Raw genomic sequence first — 21,890 nt, forward strand, 5'->3', positions numbered from 1 at the left:
GTGGTTTCCTCTCCAGGGATGTGGGCGTTGCACTCTCTCATGTACATAACTTGGGCCACAGAGAAGCAACAAGCCTATCTGCTCGGCAACACATCCCCCTCGTGCCACAATCATCCTGCTGCCAATCTATTGAGAGACAAGAGTTATGGAGGACAGAGTGGGCTGCCCATCTGTTTTTGTCGTGGACGTGCCACAGAGGGATGTCCCCTTTGTGCCACCCGTGCGGAAGACCCAGAAGAAACGGCCGTATGGCCAGCTGCTGCTGGGAATCCTGGTGCTGCTGGCATTGGCTGGTGTAGCCATAGAAGCTTATTTCCTTCTCTGCTTCCGCAAGGAACTGGACAAAGCCACATCACAGGTCATATCAAGTGCACAGAGAGCAAGGGGTGATGGGGAGTGGGAAGAAGAACGTGGAGGGTGGCTCTGGGTGTGGATGTTGAATAGTAAGAACAAATAGAAGCTGCAAGGATGCCAGGACTTGTGCATTGGAGGGTTAGATGCACTTTGTTTGTTTGTTTGTTTGTTTGTTTGTTTCTCATTGGTTGAGATGGTAGAGAATTTTGTCTGGGTGACATTTTAAGCCCTGACCTAATTCACCACCTCCTGGAGAAATATATGAATCAGAATGTAAATTATGCTTTGGATTTTTCTCTTCTCTGAGTTTTGTGATACGGATCTCAGATTCCATCTTTAAAATATATGCCAATTAATCCAGAAATGAGACGGAACAGGCTTATGAATAAACACATGGCAAAAATTGACACAGAGCAGAGTAATGTAAAGATCTCTAGTGAGGATATTGTGTATGTAGAGTCAGGCCCAGGTTTTATGTAGGATTAGTGTTAGGGTTATGGTTAGGAATCAGGATGCGGGGCTAGATTATCCTTTGGTGTGATCCAGTATTGCTATTCCTATGCTCTTTTGTTTGTGTGGATTATGTACTTAGAGTTCAGTTCAGTGTGTGTGTGTGTGAGAGAGAGAGAGAGAGAGAGGGGGGGGGAGGATGCATGCTCAGGTACTATGGGTGCAATTAGGTTTTTCAGGAACAGTTTCTATGAGACAATGCAAAAGTTAGCTTTTAAGATCTGAAATGCTTTGCATTGCACAGAATGTCAGGTAGCTATAGATACAGTATAAATAATCAGCTGAACCTCAGACCAGTTCATCTGAAGGATTTAGAGTTGAAAGTTGATTGTGGTTTCATTTAAGAACATGCAGCTGCTCTTAAAAATGAATTTCACTTTCTTCCAACTTACCAGACTAAATAGCATATGAACCTTCCTTCCTTTAATGATACCTTATGCAGAAAGACAAAGGGATCTCCTAACTTAGAAGGCGTGGGGATGTACATGGAGTGTGGAAACTAATAATTCTCTCACACTTCATCTGGTGTGCTTGGATGCTCTGTGCCAAGAGAGAATGGCACAGATTTTATTGTGCTTATTTTGGTATACTAAATTCTCTGGAAACAGGGAAGCAACTAATACCTGTGGCAATAAGGAGGGATGTTGTAAATTGAGCTTTAAGAGTGCTCCCCACACGGAGACCTTGGGTGCAAAACTCTGAGCACTGCCAGAATTCTCTCTTCCCCTTGGGTGAGTGAGACTGGACTGTATCCACTAAAATAAATATACTAACAACGTTGTTAATTCATTATTTCCATCCTAGAAAGCATTATTTCCACCCTAGAAAGCTGCAACTTGCTCCTAGCTTCTAAGTGCATATAGACTGGATGCACATGAAGCAAACTTCCCATAGGTGCAGCTGGGGCCGTCCCTGCCATGAGGCATAATGAGGTTGCTAGATACTGAGGTGCAGGGAATGAGCAGAGCTTTGTATGACCCCCTAAGCTAGGCCACATTCACACCATACATTTAAAGCACTATGACACCACTTTGAGCAGTCATGGCTACCCCCAAGAATTCAGGGAGCTGTAGTTTGTTAGGGGTGTGGAGACCTCTTGGAGACCCACATTCTCATCACAGAGCTACAATTCCCGCTGTGATTTTAACCCTCAATCCCTCTTCACAGGGAACTCTGGGAATTCTAGCCGCAGGAGAGAATAGGGGTTTCCTAGCAACTCTTAGCACCCTTCACACGTCACAGCTCCCAGAATTATTTGAGGGAAGCCATAACTGTCCAAAGAGATATGACAGCTCTTTAATGGTGGGCTGACACCATCTTGTCGTTGGCCTCAGGAAGCGTAACTTCTTCAAGATGATCCATCTGTGGTTTCTGCTCTTTTCCATGCCAAATATGTTTTCCAGGAAGGATGTCTGCAATATCTGAAGTGGCCCTACATTTATATATGTTGATATTACAGACTTTTCACAGAAATTGAAGAACAGCCATTCCCGAATTATTATGTTTTAATAGATTCCGGGTGTATGTTAGAGAAGCAGTGGGAGAAGGTAGGAAGATGTGAGGTCCAAACTGTGATTCATCCGCTGACTATGTCTATCTAGCATTGGTTTCCCGTATACTGATGAAAAACAAATAATTCCGTGAGAAATATTTCAGAGATGGGACCTCTGTCAGCACTATAGTTGTTCAGACGTGAGTGGAATGCTTTTTCAGGCAGCTTGACTGGAAATTGACTTCTGGATTTTATTTTTTCCTTTTTTAAAGGGATCTGAGGATGCAACTTTTGAGAAATTTGTACAAGGTAAGTTTGTCTTGCCCTTTATCTAGAGCCTTTTGGTGCTCCTGAGGCATTGCTTTTCTGCAGTTAGCTGGAAGCGGAATTAAAAGTTTCACACAGTATATTAACGTATTATCCAGCAAATCCGTTCCCCGTGGTCATAATGATACAATAGTGTCTTCTCACAAGTAGATATGAGATCAGCAACTAATTCTGTCCCATTTCAGTCAAACTGGCACTCAAACATATGTCTATTCTATCTCATTTTGAACTGATTTTTTAAAAATGCACAATAAGTGTGCAATTATATTGTACACTTTTTGATACACTTTTTGCACAAAACACTACTTCTCAAACATAAAACATGCAGTTCTCAAAATTAAGATATACACCTCTCAAAATGTGTACTTCTAAATGCTTTGCAAAGCACTCGTTCATAAAATATGCAACTTAAATATAAAACATATATCTTGTTTGTGCGTTTCCAAACTGAAGCCACATTGCAAAATCTGAGGAAGTCTTTAATTCAACTGGGAGTTGCATTCCACAGACAACATTATTGAGTCAGGATGGTGTGCTGTGAAAAGTGGAGCAAAAACGCTCCTCCCTCATCCCTGCTCACAAGTAATTTCCATGCAACAAAATTAATTTCCAATGCTAATTTGCGAGTGTAACCCATTTTATTGTATCTCTGCTTAGTGAGGCAGAGAAAAGAATGCTGAATTGTCCCTTATCTGATTTTGTTCAGATTCAGATTTGCAGTGTGCGCGATTCAGATTAAGATTACCAGTTTCTTTCCATTATTTCCTTCCTTCCTTTCTCTTTTAGTGTGATTTTGCAACAAAAAGAAACTAAATAAGATTCAACTGACCTTGTTCACCAGCAGTTCACTAGGGTAGCAAAACAACAACAACCTGTGGGTACCTACTAACATTCCCTCTCCCCTCAGTCACTACTGTACTTTCTTTGATTATATGCTATTTCACCCAGTGCCCGATTTACATATAAGCTAAACAAGTTATAGCTTAGGGCCCCACTCTCTTGCCCCCCCCCCCAAATATCCTTCTTCTTAATTGTGTTTCACTATTAATATACTTCTTCTTAATTGAATTTCAGTTTAACAATTACTTTGATAAAATACATATTTTGTTATGTGCAAATGGCTTTAGGTACCTATTTGGTTCATAAATGACCATATAGCATATATTCAACACAAGAAACAGCGGCAATTTGTTGTTGACAAAGGATAGCTGGACATATAAAGGGCCCCATTACCTTCAGTAGCTTAGGGCCTCATCCAACCTAAATCCGGCCCTGATTTTACCCCTTCCATACTATAAGGGAATGTTGCATAATCCATTTGTGGAATTAATTACAATAGCTTAATTATAGCCACAGATAAATGTAGTGTTGGTGTGTGTATCAAGGTCTGTAAATCAAAGATGAAGGAAACATTGAAACTTGGAAGTTTCCACAGGTACCTCATTCTCTGCTTTCGACTAACTTAAACCACAATACACATTTAATCCCAGCTATAAATAGCATTGGATTTTAAAACTGTTGTGTGGTCATGCAAAGGTTTCTCTCACATGAAGAAATGTAAGATTCAGATTTGTTTATTTGAACCTGGTCATCAGACTATCATAAAGTAAGACTTTGACAGTGTTCCAGCTCACATTAAAGGGCCACAAGTCCAAATGAAATTACATACAACCTAAACAAATGTCAAGGACGCGGGTGGCGCTGTGGTCTAAACCACAGAGCCTAGGGCTTGCCGAACAGAAGGTCAGCGGTTCGAATCCCTGCAACGGGGTGAGCTCCTGTTGCTCAGTCCCTGCTCGTGCCAACCTAGCAGTTCGAAAGCGCGTCAAAGTGCAAGTAGATAAATAGGTACCGCTCCAGCGGGAAGGTAAACGGCGTTTCTGTGCACTGCTCTGGTTTGCCAGATGGTGGCCACATGACCCGGAAGCTGTACGCCGGCTCCCTCAGCCAATAAAGCAAGATGAGCACTGCAACCCCAGAGTCGGTCACGACTGGACCTAACGGTCAGGGGTCCCTTTACTTTTAAACAAATGTCAAACATTGAATTTCCCTGGCAAATCACAACCTTCCCCTTTAAAAATCTGGACCCTAACATATGTTAAAATAAAAAAAATGTACACAAACCTAAATAAAACAATAAATAACCTGAATAAATTAAAAGTGTGAGGTAGCTTCCTTAGTGATAGGTCGTGGGCCCTTCGATAAAGCACCTGGGCATTTGTGGGGGTCTTTCCCCTTGACTGTTTTGCACCTGAGATGGATGTTTGGCTTTGCAAACCTCTTGCGTGCCAAGGCCCCGTGCCCTGCACTTCTCCATTCATTAATAACACAAAGAGACACCAGTATTTAGGATTATGGGCTAAAACAGGCCACAACTTTATTGGTTACAGATGCACTTGGTTTAGCTTAGGCATTGGGTGAAACCAGGCAACATCTTGACTCCTGTAGGGAGTGGAACTAAGGGTAAATCACCAGAAGGGGGAGCCCTATGACCTACATCAAATAGGGGCACCCCAGGGATCCCCATTGACGTTGTGGACAGGATCCACACCCCCAGATCCCTTTAACAGGATACCCTTTTCGAGGAGGGGCAGACGGAGGCTACAACCTCCCTTCCATTAAACAAAGGCTTAACCCAATGCCTAACCTTACAAAGTTGTGAGGATTGCTACAAGGTAGGCAAAAACCAAATCGCAGGTGCCAATTCGCCAAGTGGAAAAATTCCTACCCAGCCCCAACAATAAGGCAGTCGACATTTGTCCATAGCGAGGTCATGTCAAACCAAAGCTTAAAAAGAGGGTGGGTGGGTTGGGAGGTCTGACAAAGAGGTGAGAGATTGGAAGCCCCTGGCTGCCCACGGTTTAAAACACCTGCGGCCACGCCCCCCGCTGGCATAGATTGGCTGGGTGGGGGTGACGCAGCTGGAGTTGGCGCAATAGGGTAACAATTCCCTACCCCTGAGCCAGGTCATGGCCAGGGCCAAAGGCCTGGCCGCAACACCACCCACCACGAAAGGTGAGCAGTCCTTTTAAGCAGGGCAATCCTTCATCCCATGGGCCAAGCAAAGCTCAACAAGGATTCTGATTGGCCCGTGAGGTCAAAAACCCCAAGACATCTGCCCTACACCTGCCCTACACTTTGGGAGTTCCCAAGTGGAACCAATATCTTCTGCCATCCGCTCAGTTCAGCTGCATTTGGGAATTTTGAGTACTGTATAGCCTTTCCCTCATGGGACGCGGGTGGCGCTGTGGGTTAAACCACAGAGCCTAGGACTTGCCGATCAGAAGGTCAGCGATTTGAATCCCCGCAACAGGGTGAGCTCCCGTTGCTCGGTCCGTGCTCCTGCCAACCTAGCAGTTCGAAAGCATGTCAATGTGCAAGTAGATAAATAGGTACCGCTCCGGCGGGAAGGTAAACAGTGTTTCTGTGCACTGCCCTGGTTCGCCAGAAGCGGCTTAGTCATGCTGGCCACATGACCTGGAAGCTGTATGCCGGCTCCCTCGGCCAATAAAGCGAGATGAGCACCACAACCCCAGAGTCGGCCACGACTGGACTAATGGTCAGGGGTCCCTTTACCTTTATCTTAGCCTTTCCCTCCTGAAGGTGAAGCTTTTAGTCAGCGCTGATGGAAGCCCCACTTTCAGCAGGCCTCTCTCTTTACTGCCTGGCTTGAGTCCAAAGCAAAGGTTGCTGGCCTTGCCTGGCCTGTCTGAAGCCAGAGGCAAGCACAGGCTGAGGAACAGGATCTGACAGGTCAGGCTGGATCCCGAACTCCCACCACCACCATAGGGTCAGTTTATGGGTGGGGCCACTGACTTATCCATCACCTGATGTCACCTGAATGCCAGGTAACTCAATTTCAAAGGAAAGAGTCATTTCTTCCTTTGCAGGTGTGGCAACATCCATCGAGGTGTTGGAGGATAGAACTGTAAATGCTACACAGTCTCTTCTAGACACTCCAAGGTGTGGAGGAACATGCTATATTATCACAAGTGTAGAAGAAAGATTCAACCGCCACTCTGTCTGTGGAACGGAGCAGGTGCCATCTTGTTGTTTGCCTCAAGCAGCAAGATGACTTGGGTTGGCCCCGAGTACAGAAGCCCCACTGGGTAGGGGGCTATATAGAACTCTTCTTGAGAGTGAAGACATCTGGTGACCAGAGCCAACTGGGGCAAAGTGGGCGACTTCCAAATTCCATGGGGCTCACTTTTGGAGGAGGTGCATAGCAGAATCTTAGCTTAACATCTCCTCAAGTGTTCCACTGAGAACCTTCTGATACCTACTGACTGCCTACACCATTGCCCCAGTTGCGCAAGGGAAACAAGTGAAAATAAGAAAATAGTATATTTGGCTGTGCACACACCATACATACATTTAAAGACTCCTGGGAGCTGAAGTTTACCCTTTACAGAGCCACCGTTCCCAGCACTCCTAACAAACCACAGGATTCGTTGCAGGGGGGTGGGCGGGCAATGCATTAAGTGTGCTTTAAATGTACGGTGTGTGTATGACGCTGAAATAGACTCAGAGTCGAGAGTGGATTTCATGCTCTTTATTCAGCTCATAGTGGTGAGGAGGAATGGAAGTTCCCACAGAATGTCTGCTTTATATACATTATTTACACAATGGGCCCTAAGTGATTGGCTAATTCCAGGATTCCCCTGCAGGCCAATCAGGTTGCGGATTCGCTTCCACCTGGAGCTGGATTGGGTGGCTCCTGTGGACCAATCAGAGTGCTGCATTCTGGGTCCTATTGTTCTAGGACCAATCAGACTGCTGCATTCTGAATCCTATTGTTCTCAGTACATAACAGAAGCCCTAGTCAATTCTGGATGATGTAACGTGCTATTACAATGCTTCTCACTCCCTCAGAAGATGGTGGGCTCTCCTTCCTCAGAGGTTTTTAAGCAGAGGTTGGATGGCCATCTGTCATGGATGCTTTAACTGAGATTTCTGTATTGCCGGGGGTTGGACTAGACGGGTTGGATGAGTCCCGTGCAATTTTATGATTCTATGATTAGACACAAGGGAGTAGCAACGTTTTGTTCCTCTAAGAAACCCCCCCCCCCAAAAAAAAAAAACCTTGGACTGTTCCTTTTAATGACGCCTACACCACCCTCCATTCCCCACCCCCTCAGACTACACATCATTTCCTCTGGTTACATGCTGCATCAACCCTTCCGTGTGGTAAGGAAATATTGCACAATGCATTAGTAGAATTAATCGCCATCGCCTATAGGCACAGAGGAATCTTGTGGGTCAGTGGCGCTAGGTGCGTGTTTGATGTCTATAAATCAAATGGAAACCAGGAAATGTCTTTTAGAAGGAAAACCACACTAGCTAACACTTTAGAGCAAGAAAGCACACAATTAATCTCAACTGTAAATAGCACAGAGCTATGCTGAGTATCTATCTTTTTCACCGTGTGATCATGCCTGAGATGTGGCTATGTGAGGGAACCTTTTCGGATGACAGATGGTGTGTTACTTCCCTTAAGAGCAGCAGAATGGATGTGACAGACAAGGTCTGATTCCAAGAAATGCAAGCCACTGGGAAATTTTCTGCACATGTCCCACTGAAGTTCTACAAATAATTTCTCCCTCTCTCTCTCCCTCTCTCTCTCTCTCCCACACACACACACAACAATTGCACATATAAAACAATCACACATAAAACAATTAAAAAGAACGAAAAGGAATTCCAAATATAAAAACAGTTTCAAAGCCAATAGCCAATTCAGATACCCAGGGTTGACGCAAAGCATTTTGCTGCCTGAGGTGAAGAATGTTTCCCCGGCACATACAGAAGCCAACTGGACTGGTAGTTGAATCTTAGTCCAATACTTGTGTAAGGATAGCATCCTTCACAGCACTTGAGGGCTAGAGTACTGGGCCGGCCACATGGCACTCACAGTTTGGCCCCTCCCTGTACCTCGGCATGTGCCACCTGAGGCAACTGCCTCATCATAGGGCCGGCCCTGCAGATACCAATTGGGGTAACAATCTCTACTTCAAAGGCTTGTTGAAAGAGGAACGTCTTCACCAAGCATCTAAGAGGCAATAGAAGTTAAGGCTTGTCTGCTATATAATGGGAAGCACTTTCCCCATACTCTCCATACCCGGAAGCTACCATGCCTTTGTTTCTCTGCCATTTGGCCACCCAGGGCATGTCACATGGCACAAGGGGCAGAGAACCCTCTCCAAACTCCCATGTCCCTGCTGGCAGAACTGGGTCTGGACTGGAGGGAGAGAGAGAGAGACTAAGTGGGCCAGTGAAATGGTGAGCAGCAAGGGAGTGGCTGCAGAAAGCGGGATATCTAATAATAATAATAATAATAAAAATAATAATAATAGTTACAGATAGGTAGCCGTGTTGGTCTGCCATAGTCAAAACAAAAAAAATTCCTTCCAGTAGCACCTTAAAGACCAACTAAGTTAGTTCTTGGTATGAGCTTTCGTGTGCATGCACACTTCTTCAGATACACTGAAACAGAAGTTTCCAGACCCTTCTATATAGTGAGAAGGTGGGGAGGGGTATTACTCAGAAGGCTGGTGGGAATGGGTGATTGGCAGATAGCTGTGATGAGCCTGTTGACGACTCTTAACGACTGCAATAGGTCTTACAGGAAGAAGCAAGGGGTAAAAAGGTGAAAAATCACAAGACAGAGAAACCAGTAGGAGAACACTTCAATCTCCCAGGACATTCTATACAAGATCTCAAAGTAGCTGTTTTACTACAAAGGAATTTCAGAAATAGACTGGAAAGAGAAGCTGCTGAATTACAACTTATCACAAAACTTAAAACCATGGAGAAACCTGGCCTGAACAAAGACCTTGAATTCTTATCTCATTATACATGACAAAGCCATTTTTCACCTTTTCACCCCTTGCTTCTTCCTGTAAGACCTATTGCAGTCGTTAAGAGTCGTCAACAGGCTCATCACAGCTATCTGCCAATCACCCATTCCCACCAGCCTTCTGAGTAATACCCCTCCCCACCTTCTCACTATATAGAAGGGTCTGGAAACTTCTGTTTCAGTGTATCTGAAGAAGTGTGCATGCACACGAAAGCTCATACCAAGAACTGACTTAGTTGGTCTTTAAGGTGCTACTGGAATGAATTTTTTTTGTTTTTTTAATAATAATAATAATAATAATAATAATAATAATAATAATAATAATTTATTTATCTCCTGCTCTCCCCAGCCAAAGCCGGGCTCAGAGTGGCTAACAACATCCAGACTCTTCTTCTTCTCCTCCTTCTCTTTCTTCTCAGGGAGGTCAAATATGTTCTTGCTCTCACGCTACACACCCCTGGTTCATTGTGGGCTACAGGGAAGCCCAACAGCTGGAGATGGTGACAATAATTAAATAAAATGTTACCTTTTTAATGATGTGATAATTTTTTTTGTGCCGCACGTATCCAGTTTCTGTGATGAGAAAAGTAGGGTCCTGGTGCCTGTATCAGTTACGTAAACTGGGCAAATGTGCATAGTTTTTCTTGTGTCGCAGAATCTATTCTGCTATGTTCACTCTTTTGTGTTATTTATTCTGGCTTTGCTATAGAGAAGAACAAAAAGTCATGCAAGCCTCCAGCAACCTTTTAGGGTTCTGAGATTTTAGCCAGCGCTGCCCACACACTTTCCAACATTTCTTTGCATCCCTAAACACTCTATGTGGGGCTACCTTTGAAGGTGACCCGGAAACTACAACTAATCCAGAATGCGGCAGCTAGACTGGTGACTGGGGGCAGCCGCCAAGACCACCTAACACCGGTCTTGAAAGACCTACATTGGTTCCGAGTACATTTCCCAGCGCAATTCAAAGTGTTGGTGCTGACCTTTAAAGCCCTAAACGGCCTCAGCCCAGTATACCTGAAGGAGCGTCTCCACTCCCATCATTCTGCCCGGACACTGAAGTCCGGCGCCGAGGGCCTTCTGGTGGTTCCCTTGCTGTGAGAAGCCAAGTTACAGGGAACCAGGCAGAGGGCCTTCTCAGTAGTGGCATCCGTCCTGTGGAACGCCCTCCCAACAGATGTCAAAGAGAAAAACAACTCTCAGACTTTTAGAAGACATCTGAAGGCAGCCCTGTTTAGGGAAGCTTTTAATGTTTGACAGACTATTGTATTTTAATACTTGTTTGGAAGCCGCCCAGAGTGGCTGGGGAAACCCAGCCAGATAAATCCCCACCAAAGGATCATCTGAGATTCTTTGCACCCAGCAGTACATTTCTATACTTCCTCACTGCCACAGAATTGCAGCACTTATAAATCCCTGATCACGGTTACCTGCTGCTCAGAGAAGTTGCTTCACAAGTGCCTCTGCTGCGCACAGCTGCCTGCAGACAAAAGGAACCAGCAAAACTCATTTTTGCCCTATTCATTTCCACAGGTCACAAACCTACCGTTGAAAAGCCAGCTGCTCATCTGACACTAGGTAAGAAAACTCTCTAAGTGAATTACAATTATACCATTTGCCAAGCTTTTCCAAGAGGCTGAGTGCCGTGGGCGCGATCCAGAACCAGTTGACTGGAGGGGTGAAGGGTGTAAAGGTTTAGAGTAGCTAACCTTGCAGCCAGGCCACCTGGAGCCTATAGTCAGGCTTGTGAGGCATATAAGATGGATATATAAGATGGTGGATCAGAACCATATAAGGTGGATATATAAGATGGTGGATCAGAACCAATGGCCAGCAGGGCAGTGGGAGAGTAGACATTGGCTTTGGGCAAGCGGGGCAGATTAGGGATCCTGTTGATGTACTGCCCACCTCGCTGCCCAGCAGTCTTCCTGGCAGACGTGGCACTGAGATTCTCCTGGAGATTTCCGTGTCAATGCCATTGATCCTGATTCCAAGGCAGCTCAGGACTTCATGGCCTGCAAGGCAGCCAGGAGAAGGGAACCTGGGCTGTATCATGGTCCTACTCTTTCTTCAACCTTGGCCCCCTAGCTAGAAGGTATCCAGGAAGGCGGGGTGGATGAGTATTCAAACCATAATTTTTAGGTTTGATTTAGGGGTGGATGAGACTGCCTCTTTCAGTTTCTCTCGGTTTTGCATTTGTCTAGTCTTACATTTGGTCTGCCCCATAGCAGAAAATTTCTGCAATTTTAAAATAAATGTCCCCGTGTGAATTTGTTACATCCTCATGTGCATTTCTCTTCATGTATGCATTTTTCCATGAAATTTTGTCTAGTATATGCATTTTTGCAAGTAACACGCACCCCGCTCCCTGGAGAATGCACTGTTGTATATTATTTTCAACAATATGTGCATTCTTGTGCGCCCTCTTCACAAATATATGCATCTTGTGTTTACTCTGGAGAGCTGCATTGCAAAATCTGGGTAAATTTTGAAGGAGAGCTGTGTTTGCTTCGCTTCTTTGCTTGGAAAGTGTGGACTTGACAGGTTTGCACTAAAACATGAACCAAATGAAGTTCTCCCCCAGGCCTAGTTTGATCTCATTATCATTTCACTGTTGAAAGGGACAGGATCTGTTTGTTTACCCTCACCTCCACCACAAATGAAGATACAGGGTGTTGTGTTTTGCAGGTTCCTCTGTCACTGTGGCTCCGAACGGATCTCTGCAGTGGGAACCCACAAATGGCTTGGCCTTCCTACAGGACATGAACTACAGTGGTGGTTCCCTGATTTGCAGCAAGCCTGGACACTATTACATCTATTCCAAGCTCTACTTGGGGCATTCAAACTGCCCAGACATGCAGCAGAACAGCCAGTTTGTCACTCACTCCGTTTACAAGAGGACTTCTCAGTATCCTGATCACATGGTGCTGTTAACCAACAGCATTCCTTACTGCAACTGGAAGAACAGCAAAGATTGGAGGCATAATAGCTTCCTTGCTGGAATGGTGCAGCTGGAGGAGAAGGATGAGGTCTTCATCAAGGTGTCTCAGCAGCAGCTGGTGTGGGTCAAGGATGATTCAAGATCATATTTTGGAGCCTTCATGATCTGAGAGCTATTAGAGCTGTGTACAGACAATTGAATCTGTGGAACAACCAGATGGCTTCCTTCTTATACTGCTGTGGCAGAATTAGCCTCAATCCTGCTTCAATAGCTTGATAACTTCTCAAATATTATGAAGGTGAAGGGGAGCCTTACTGGGGAGCTGGGTCCACCTTGCTGAAGGGAAGTTCACTCCTTTTGGATAGAAAAAGATGGTTGCTTGTGCTGGATAACAGCACACTGACCAAACGTTTGAAAACATTTTGGTGGTGGGCAGGGGGGTTGCTGGGACACTGCTGTGAGAGGGAGGGTAGCTTTGTACTTATCCACTTTTGTGGATAAGCCCTGCCAAAAGACTGCCAAAAGATAAGAAGAAAAACAAGAGTGGTATTTGTCACCATAGGCACTAGCCAACAGGTGCCCACGACTGCCATACCACAAATATGTTGGAGCAGTGCTGGTTGTTTTTCCAGGGCTAGTTTTGCCTTTTCCTGGTTACACATTAAAATTCTACAAAAATCCACTTTGACCAGGAACTATGGTGGGACGCAGAATATGAAAATGTAAGGTGCCACCTCAGAGTCTCTACAAATTGGACATCTTTGTACATAGCCTCAGCACTGGCGACAGAATAGGATGGTTTTATTTTTATTTTGTTTGCTTGCCACTGAACGCATATGTCTTAAATGGGATTCCTAGCACAATCCAGAACGCTGCTTTACAATTTCAGCTTGTTGCTCAGCTAAGGAAGATCCTGTGCTGGAGACCATACTTGACCTCTGAGGTAAAAAGTGAAGCCTTCTTGCTAAGACGTGAGATCCGTAGTCAGCTATCAAGACACCGCATTGTGATCTCTTGGAGAACGAAAAAACAATCTGACCCTTCTGTGCTTTGCGCCTTTATTTTCAGCGTCTCCTCCCGCAACCAACCTCCTTCTCCAAGTATCCCAGAAGGGATTGTGCATATTACTATTATTATTATTTTGTTAAAAAAAACATCACTTTATGAACTCTCCTCCATGTGCAAGTATCTGCTTTTCCTATAAGACACGACTGTAGAATGAGATTTGACAATGGGATGGTGTCAGTAAGGGCAACTGAGGCTTTGGGCATTGCTTCCAAGATTAGGTATTCCTGCCAATCAGGGATCAATCAAGCAGTGAGAAAAGCAATCTCACAAGACAGTACAAAGTAAACAACAAGATTTGGCTGTGTGAAGTCACTGAGGGCAAGAGAAGGCAACATTCATGAATGGGTCACTGTTTTCGTAGGAAGTGCTGAAAAATCCTAGTGAAACGGAGGCAGTGTGTCATGGCTAAAAATACTCATTAAAAACTGCCCTACTAATAGAACATATGAAATGAAATTAAAATATCTGCCAACAAATGGTCTGTTTGCCCATGTGTTTGGGATAGGAAGGGAATTGACAAAGGAAATGCTATTTGCTATACTGGGACAGAATGTTTTTCTTTTCTGAGGAAAAGTCATTACGTTGATACTGGAGAATTTCTGAGCGAGATTAAGCATAAGCCTCGGACAACTCACAAACAATTTTAATGGGGTTACTCTGCATGTTAACTCCCACTGACTTCAATGAAGACTTCACTTTCAACGTTTTATATCTTGTTTTTCCTCCAGACACCTCATAAAGTTTTATCCTCATAAAGTTAGGCTGAGATACAGTAGTACCTCGGGTTAAGAACTTAATTCATTCTGGAGGTCTGTACTTAACCTGAAACTGTTCTTAACCTGAAGCATCACTTTAGCTAATGGGGCCTCCTGCGGCTGCTGCACCGCTGGAGCACGATTTCTGTTCTCATCCTGAAGCAAAGTTCTTAACCTGAAGCACTATTTCTGGGTTAGCGGAGTCTGTAACCTGAAGCGTATGTAACCTGAAGCGTATGTAACCCGAGGTACCACTGTATAGTGACTGACTCAAAGTCACCCGGTGAGTTTCCTGACTGAGTAGAGTAGGCATGGGCAAACTCGGCCATCCAGATGTTTTGAGACTTCAATCCCCATCATCCCTGATCACTGGTCCTGTTAGCTAGGGATGATGGGAGTTGTAGTCCCCAAACATCTGGGGGGCCAAGTTTGCCTATGCCTGGAGTAGAGATTTGAACCTGTGATCCACGCTAACCACAATACCACAATGCATTTACCAGTAAGAGTACCTCATTATAATCTGCCTGGAACTGTTATCTCACCCACCTCTGAACATACCTGCCACATGTTCCACTGCCATTTGCATTTGAGAGCTAGGTCTCTATGTGTGGGTACAAAAGCCTTGCCTCGCAGGATCACTACTCTGGCGTGGAAGTTTCTGCCTAATCAGAATAGCTATGATATAACAGCAACAACAACGACAATCAGGTACCTACAATTTTACACATTATGTTCCACCTCTCCACATGCAAGTGCTTCCAACACAGCTTAAATGCCATAATAATGTAGCAATAAACAATATCAAAAACATAGCAAGCCATTGGGATCCTTCCTACAGGACAGGTTTTGTCAGAGGGGGACATTTAAGCCGACACAGAGACCCCAATGTCTTCTTTGCCTGCCTCCCCACCTCTCTTGGAATCGTTCCTGTTATGTACTGAAGTTCTCACCCTGGGCCAGCAGGGGGATACTGTAGATAGTTATGCAAATAAGGGATCGAAAGTGACGTTCAGTGATTGGATAGTTTTAGAAAATTGTTACAGTTACATTGTACTGGAGCTCTATATAAGCAGGCTGACTGAACCCTTCAGTTCAGTTCTGTCCTTCGGGCAGCTCTCGTAATACAGAAAGCAGTGTGGCTTACTGCTTTCTGTATTACATTGTTATGGACACTCCATAAACAGTAAGGGCTTTGTGGGGCATCTGTATAGCTACGGGTTGTATAGAAAGCAGAAAGGAACATTTGGGTCACTTGAGGAGTCGTACGAAACTCTGCGGCACAGAAAGCTCTAGATACCTTGGGTGCTAACAGCCCAGCTCATGTCGCTTCTGCTGTGCCTCGTGCAGGCTTCCTCTCAGCCAAACCGCACTGGAGGGGGCTTGTTAGCATCACAAAGAGGATTTCCTGTGGCCTGTAAGCAACACTTGGCTGGAGATGCTTCAAGCGGGGGCTGCCGGGTAGGTGAAGAGCTGCTTGCATTCTTGGAAGCTGGGCCGAAATTAGGCATCCTGTAGCACTGAAGCAGCACCATCCGACGCATGGAGACATGTGGTAGAAGGCAACCTCAGCTGGAGCATGACTTCCTGTGAAGCTGCACAGATCCCTGGAAGAAGAGATTGACAGTTCTTAGTAGTCAATATTGGTGCTGGTTCCCAAGCAGGTCTGGGTGAGGCAAGGTGAAACAACCACCTTGCGCAGCAGGATCCACGGGGGCAGCTGATCTGGCTGCCTGTTGTCACCTGCTGTCTCAGATTTGTCGTTACCCTGTCCTATTCATTTAAATTCCCACTAGTAAGGGAATCCAACTGCCTCCATTGCTGCTGTATAGGCATAAAGCACACCTTTTACCCAGAGTCTCTGGACAAATATCTTGGAAAACATCCAGAGTAGTTTTGCCATATTTTAGCTCCTGCCGGTTGTGTGGTGCCTTAAAAATCAGCTCTTTTTGTTGGTAGCATTCAGACTTAAGCACTATAGCCCTGGGAGCATCTTCTATGTTGCCTCTTGGACCCAAGACCCTATGAGCTGTACAGTAGTGAGGGGATGCCTATATCCAAAGTGGCTAACCAATCTGCAATGAATTGGGACATAGAAGAAGAAGTGTTTGGATTTGATATCCCGCTTTATCACTACCCTAAGGAGTCTCAAAGCGGCTAACAGTCTCCTTTCCCTTCCTCCCCCACAACAAACACTCTGTGAGGTGAGTGGGGCTGAGAGACTTCACAGAAGTGTGACTAGCCCAAGGTCACCCAGCAGCTGCATGTGGAGGAGCGGAGATGCGAACCTGGTTCACCAGATTACGAGTCTACCGCTTTTAACCACTACACCACAGTGGTCCCTCCCTCTACTTTCTCCAGAAGGCTTCTCAAGCGGAAATTCTCAGAAAACTCGTCCCATTTCAGTTCCAGATCATCAGCTGCCATTTGCAGGAGTTGTCTCTCTCACTGATCACTTGGGCTTACATTTAGGGCACAGCCATCTTTCCCATTGGGCTTAGTGGTGCGTTGCGCCAGGGCGCCGGCCTCTCAGGGGCGCCCCAGCGAGTGGGGGAGCTGTGCGGCTTTGCCGGTGGCCTCCCCTTTCCCTCCTGCACCCCCGCCAGCTGCGTCCCATCAACCATATGGCTGGCGGGCATGCAGCTTGCCTCCGCAGGAGGAGAGCGATCCCCACAGAGGCTTGGGAAAAGGTCAACAACTCTGGGAAACGGGGCTTGGGGTGCTGGAAGGATCTGTGAACCACGGCGCTGGATATGCTTAAGACGGCCCTGATTTAGGGCCTCATTTGCCATCTGAGAAATGTCTGAGATCTAGGTTGTTTAAGTCACAGCTTTTGTTTCCAGTGGTAACAGAGCTGCTTTTCTCACTTTTGTATATATTTTACTTATTTGGAAAAGCCCAATTCTCTTCCATATCACAGGCTGTTTTCACTCCCTTTTGTCAATGGCAAGCTCCCCTCATCATATCAGAGTCAGAGGCCTCATCCAAGAGCTCTGAGAAAACCCACAAAGTTTACTCAGGGGGCCAAGTAATCCCCACATCATCAGCCTGATGAGAATATGTGTATTTTAGGGCAATGAAGCACTAATTACTACCATGTGCACACATGTGTTGGGGAAAGAGGTTTCTAAAGCAACTTTCTAATCTTTGCGTAATTTAGAGAGAAAAGTCCCCATAAGTCCTTCATGCTCATTTATTCTTACTTTCCGATCCTACCAAATCTATATACAGCAGCTGCTCTGCCTGCTCTCTTGAAGCGCTAACAGCTGCATATCATCTTTTTTCATATTAAGGGCAAGGGGACAACCTTCCCCCCAAGAAAACTTCTCAGAAAACCTTGTCTCTTTTGAGTCAAAATTAGATAGCCCTACAGACTAGATAGTTCACAGATCTTCCAAGTGTCCCTATTTTCCAGGAATGTCCCTGATTTAGAGAAGCCGTCCTGGTTTCTGATTTGACCCCAAAATGTCTTGCTTTTCCTTAAGTTTCCCTGTTTTCATCGGAGAAATGTTGGAAGGTATGGAGTTACCTGACCCCTGAGCTGTCTAAAGGCAATCCTGTATAGGGAAGGGTTTTTAAAAAAATGTTTAATGTTTTATTATGTTTTTATATATGTTGGAAGCTGCCCAGAGTGGAGAACGGGGCTGAAGACTATCCAGAGACTTCGGAGAAGGGGGGGTGAATACTATCAAGAGGCTGTGAATCTGTAAACTCTCTCTCTTCCAGTGCTTCTTCTGCTAGCTATTCCCCATCCAGTATTTCCCAGCTTCTGCCTCCTGAACTATGCCCCTCTGCAAACCACTGTTCCAAATCTATACTGTCCTCCTGCTCCTGGGAAGATTCAGGATTGGGGGAGGGGGTGGCTCCCACCATTCCTCTTCAGTGCAGCTCTCCTGAGCATAATCCCTGACACAGGGTAACTGGGTGTGAGGTGGCAAGAAAATAGGGGGAAGACAGGCTGGCTGAAGACAGGTTGGGAAAGATGCCTTGTGTTAAGTTGTGGGTGAACATATCAGATGACACAGCAATTCTTCAGACAGCTCTTGTTTATTCACAGGCCAGAACAGAACTGAACTGAAGGGTTCAGCCAACCTGCTTATATAGAGCTCAACTACAAAGCAACAGTAACAACTTTCTGTAACTATCCAATCACAGAACGTCACTTTCAATTCCTTATTTGCATATGCGGACCTGAGGGAAAACTATCTACAGTATCCCCCTGCTGGCCCAGGGTGAGAACTTCAGTACATAACACCTTGGACTCCAACACTGCACTGCTGTGGGGAATAAACCCCTTGAGATGACCATGCTGCAATTCCCTTAATCCAAACTCAGAGTTTACGGGGAAATGATATACAATGAATTGAAAAAAGATGTTTAAAATAACATTTGTGAAAAACAACAACCCAGAAGCTTTCCTTTTGTTAATTATAGGGACAGAACTATCTAAACTGTATAGAAATTTATTCATGTATGCGACTACAATGGAAAGAATGTTTTGCCGAAAAATGGAAAAATGGACTACAATGGAAAGAATGTTTTGCCGAAAAATGGAAAGAAGAAGAAGTCCCAGTGAAAGAAGAATGGATACAAATCCCAATGGAATACGCCGTAATGGCGAAACTTACCAGAAAAATATGAAATCAAGATAACAGACTTTTTATAAAAGAATGGATAGGGTTTGTTGAATATTTACAAGCAAACTGTAAATAGATAAGAACATTGGCAGGATTACTGTAATAACCTGCAGTTTTATAAGAGTATACATTTAAAGTAGATGAATGAATGTTTAAGTTAAGTTAATTTGGAATATGCAGAAAATATAAAAAAATAAATTTAAGGAACTGCAGAAAGAGCAGGAAAGGAAGTCGAGTTTTGAAATGTTAAGATGATTGTAAAATTATTGAAATGTATAAGATTGAAAATCATAATTTTTTTAAAAAAATCCAAACTCGGGTGTAATTATGTGAATATTTCAGATTTCTTAAAGCTACAACAATCTCCACTGTGTCTTGATTCTCAAAGGAACACAGACCTTGGGTAAGCACCTAGAACCCCCTGGAATCTGGCCACAGTATGACAGATTGTGGGAAGGGGTGCCCAACTTTTGTAACAAATCTCCTCTTTTTCAGACTAAACATACCCACCTTCTTCAACTATTCCTCATAAGGCTTGGTTTCAAAGCCTTTGCTCATCTTGGTCGCTCTCCTCTGCACATGTTTGAGCTTGTCAATATCCTTCTTAAACTATGGTGCACAGAGCAGGAAACAATATCCCAGATGGGGTCTGACTAAGGCAGAATACAGCATGGTTCCTAACATGGAATTTGCCCTTATGCTGGGTCAAAATTAAGTTTTCTTCGAGACTTTACTGCCCTTTACTGCATGAATTACAATAATAATAATAATAATAATAATAATAATAATAATAATAATAATTTTATTTATATCCCCGCCCTCCCCAGCCAGGGCTGGTCTCAGGGCAGCTAACACCAAATATAAATTACAATAAAACGTAATAGCAACAACAACAACAACAAACAACGAACAGTTAATTAATATACGGCTTAAAATACAGCTTAAAATGCAGCCTCATTTTAGCAGTAGCCCATAAATCAAGATCATAAAAGGAGGAAACATCAGATATTCACCCGAGCCAGCTATCCATGCTGGTCCTACATTGGCCAGCAAAAAAGCCAAGGGAAGATTTATACACCAAATCCCATATAAGGGCTCAGAGTGAGCTTAAGCTGAAGGCCAGGCGGAACAGCTCTGTCTTGCAGGCCCGGAGGAAAGATGTCAAATCCCGCAGGGCCCTAGTCTCTTGTGACAGAGCGTTCCACCACTTCGGAGCCAGTGCTGAAAAGGCCCTGGCCCTAGTTGAAACTAATCTAACCTCCTTGAGGCTTGGGACCTCCAAAGTATTTTTATATATGGACCTTAGGGTCCTCTGTGGGGCATACCAGGAGAGGCGGTCCCATAGGTACGAGGGGCCTAGGCCGCATAGGGCTTTAAAGGTCAAAAAAGGTTTACACTTGTTTCTTTTGGAGGTTTGGGAACCTGAGCATTTCAGAGAGGAGTGTGTTTTTATCATTGCCCACTGCAAACGGTGCTACATACTAGCAAACCTCAATGTAGGTCAGGGTTTGCATGAAGTTTGCTCAGAGTCGCATGCAGTAGGAACAGCCACAAACCATTAGAGTGCCAACTTAACTCAGAGTGACAACCAGGGCTGAGCCAAACAAGGGGTGCTATTCATGTGCATTTTCAGTCATCCTGGAAAGTGACCTGGGATGTAATCCTAATCTGGGGAAGCCCTCTTTAACTCCATGGGACCCACTTCCAAGGAAGTTTGCTTAGGAGTTGTAAGTTAAGGCCGCAATACTAAACACACTTACCTGCATGCATGAGAGCAAGTCCGAATGAATTCAGCAGGACCAACTTCTGAGTAGACATGCACAGGATTGCTTATGGCCTAAAAATATTAGAATCATAGAGTTGGAAGGAATCCAAAGAGTCATTCGGAAATGGCGAAAACTGGGGCTAAATTGTGCTGTAAAAAAAGCTCCAAAACTCAAAAATTCTTGTAAGGTAAAGGTAAAGGGACCCCTGACCATTGGGTCTAGTCATGGATGACTCTGGGGTTGCAGCGCTCATCTCGCTTTATTGGACAAGGGAGCCAGCGTACAGCTTCCGGGTCATGTGGCCAGCATGACTAAGCCGCTTCTGGCGAACTAGAGCAATGCATGGAAACACCGTTTACCTTTCCACCGGAGCGGTACCTATTTATCTACTAGCACAGGCATGTTTTCGAACTGCTAGGTTGGTGGGAGCAGGGACCGAGCAACGGGAGCTCACCCCGTCGCGGGGATTCGAACCGCCAACCTTCTGATTGGCAAGCCCTAGGCTCTGTGGTTTAACCCACAGCACCACCAGCGTCCCAAAAGGAAGTTAATTCCCAGCAAAGATTAGGAGGTTAGAAGATACAGAAAAAGTCTCTATATCAGTGATTCCCAAACTGTGCTGCTGAGGCGTCCTTTGAAAAATTAGCAAGAAAAGGAAAGCTGTCTTGGCATCCACAAGTACTGGGATGGCTGTGCAAGAGCTGCAGTGATAGCACAGTAATATAGTCTGCGGAAAAACTGATCGCTGTTTGCTCCGACTGAGTGCTAAAGAGCTCTTTTCTCTGGGGGAAAGCAGAGGGACAAGAGGAAATGTGGATAAACCCTCAGTCTTCCCTAAGCAGTGTTTTTTGGGGAGAGAGTTTTTCCCTTTAGTTTTTCCTCCTCTTCTAACCATTTCTTGGTACAGTGGTAGGTAAAGGTAAAGGGGCCCCTGACCATTAGGTCCAGTCGTGACCGACTCTGGGGTTGCAGCGCTCATCTCGCTTTATTGGTTGAGGGAGCAGGCGTAGCCGCTTCTGGCGAACCAGAGCAGCGCACAGAAAAGCTGTTTACTTTCCCGCCGGAGCTGTACCTATTTATCTACTTGCACTTTGACGTGCTTTCAAACTGCTAGGTTGGCAGGAACTGGGACTGAACAACAGGAGCTCACCCTGTCGAGGGCCTTCTCAGTAGTGGCACCCGCCTTG

The 21,890-nt window shown here is 44.9% G+C and overlaps 3 protein-coding genes across 4 annotated transcripts in view; 2 read left to right on the forward strand and 1 right to left on the reverse strand.

Moving 5' to 3' along the window:
- Window positions 1-21,890, reverse strand: part of IL27RA (interleukin 27 receptor subunit alpha) — an 818,781-nt gene that overhangs the window by 173,334 nt on the left and 623,557 nt on the right. The gene's annotated exons all lie outside the window — the stretch shown is intronic.
- Window positions 1-21,890, forward strand: part of TUBB4A (tubulin beta 4A class IVa) — a 217,215-nt gene that overhangs the window by 10,204 nt on the left and 185,121 nt on the right. The window lies entirely within an intron of this gene.
- TNFSF14 (TNF superfamily member 14) lies at window positions 96-14,213 on the forward strand. Its single transcript, XM_083719880.1, has 4 exons — window positions 96-358; window positions 2,629-2,665; window positions 11,073-11,117; window positions 12,228-14,213. Exons 1-4 carry the CDS (start codon window positions 146-148, stop codon window positions 12,647-12,649), a joined length of 717 nt encoding a protein of 238 aa, XP_083576006.1. The 5' UTR covers window positions 96-145; the 3' UTR covers window positions 12,650-14,213.

This window comes from Podarcis gaigeae (assembly GCF_964106915.1).
Source record: "Podarcis gaigeae genome assembly, chromosome: 17".
Classification (NCBI taxonomy): domain Eukaryota; kingdom Metazoa; phylum Chordata; class Lepidosauria; order Squamata; family Lacertidae; genus Podarcis; species Podarcis gaigeae.

What these genes read in the sequence shown, in the direction of transcription:
- TNFSF14 (XM_083719880.1), top strand. Translation starts at nt 146, where the DNA reads ATGGAGGACAGAGTGGGCTGCCCATCTGTTTTTGTCGTGGACGTGCCA. An exon ending in TGGACAAAGCCACATCACAG is followed by an intron (nt 359 to 2,628) that starts GTCATATCAAGT and finishes CCTTTTTTAAAG; the next exon opens with GGATCTGAGGATGCAACTTT. An exon ending in AGCTGCTCATCTGACACTAG is followed by an intron (nt 11,118 to 12,227) that starts GTAAGAAAACTC and finishes TGTGTTTTGCAG; the next exon opens with GTTCCTCTGTCACTGTGGCT.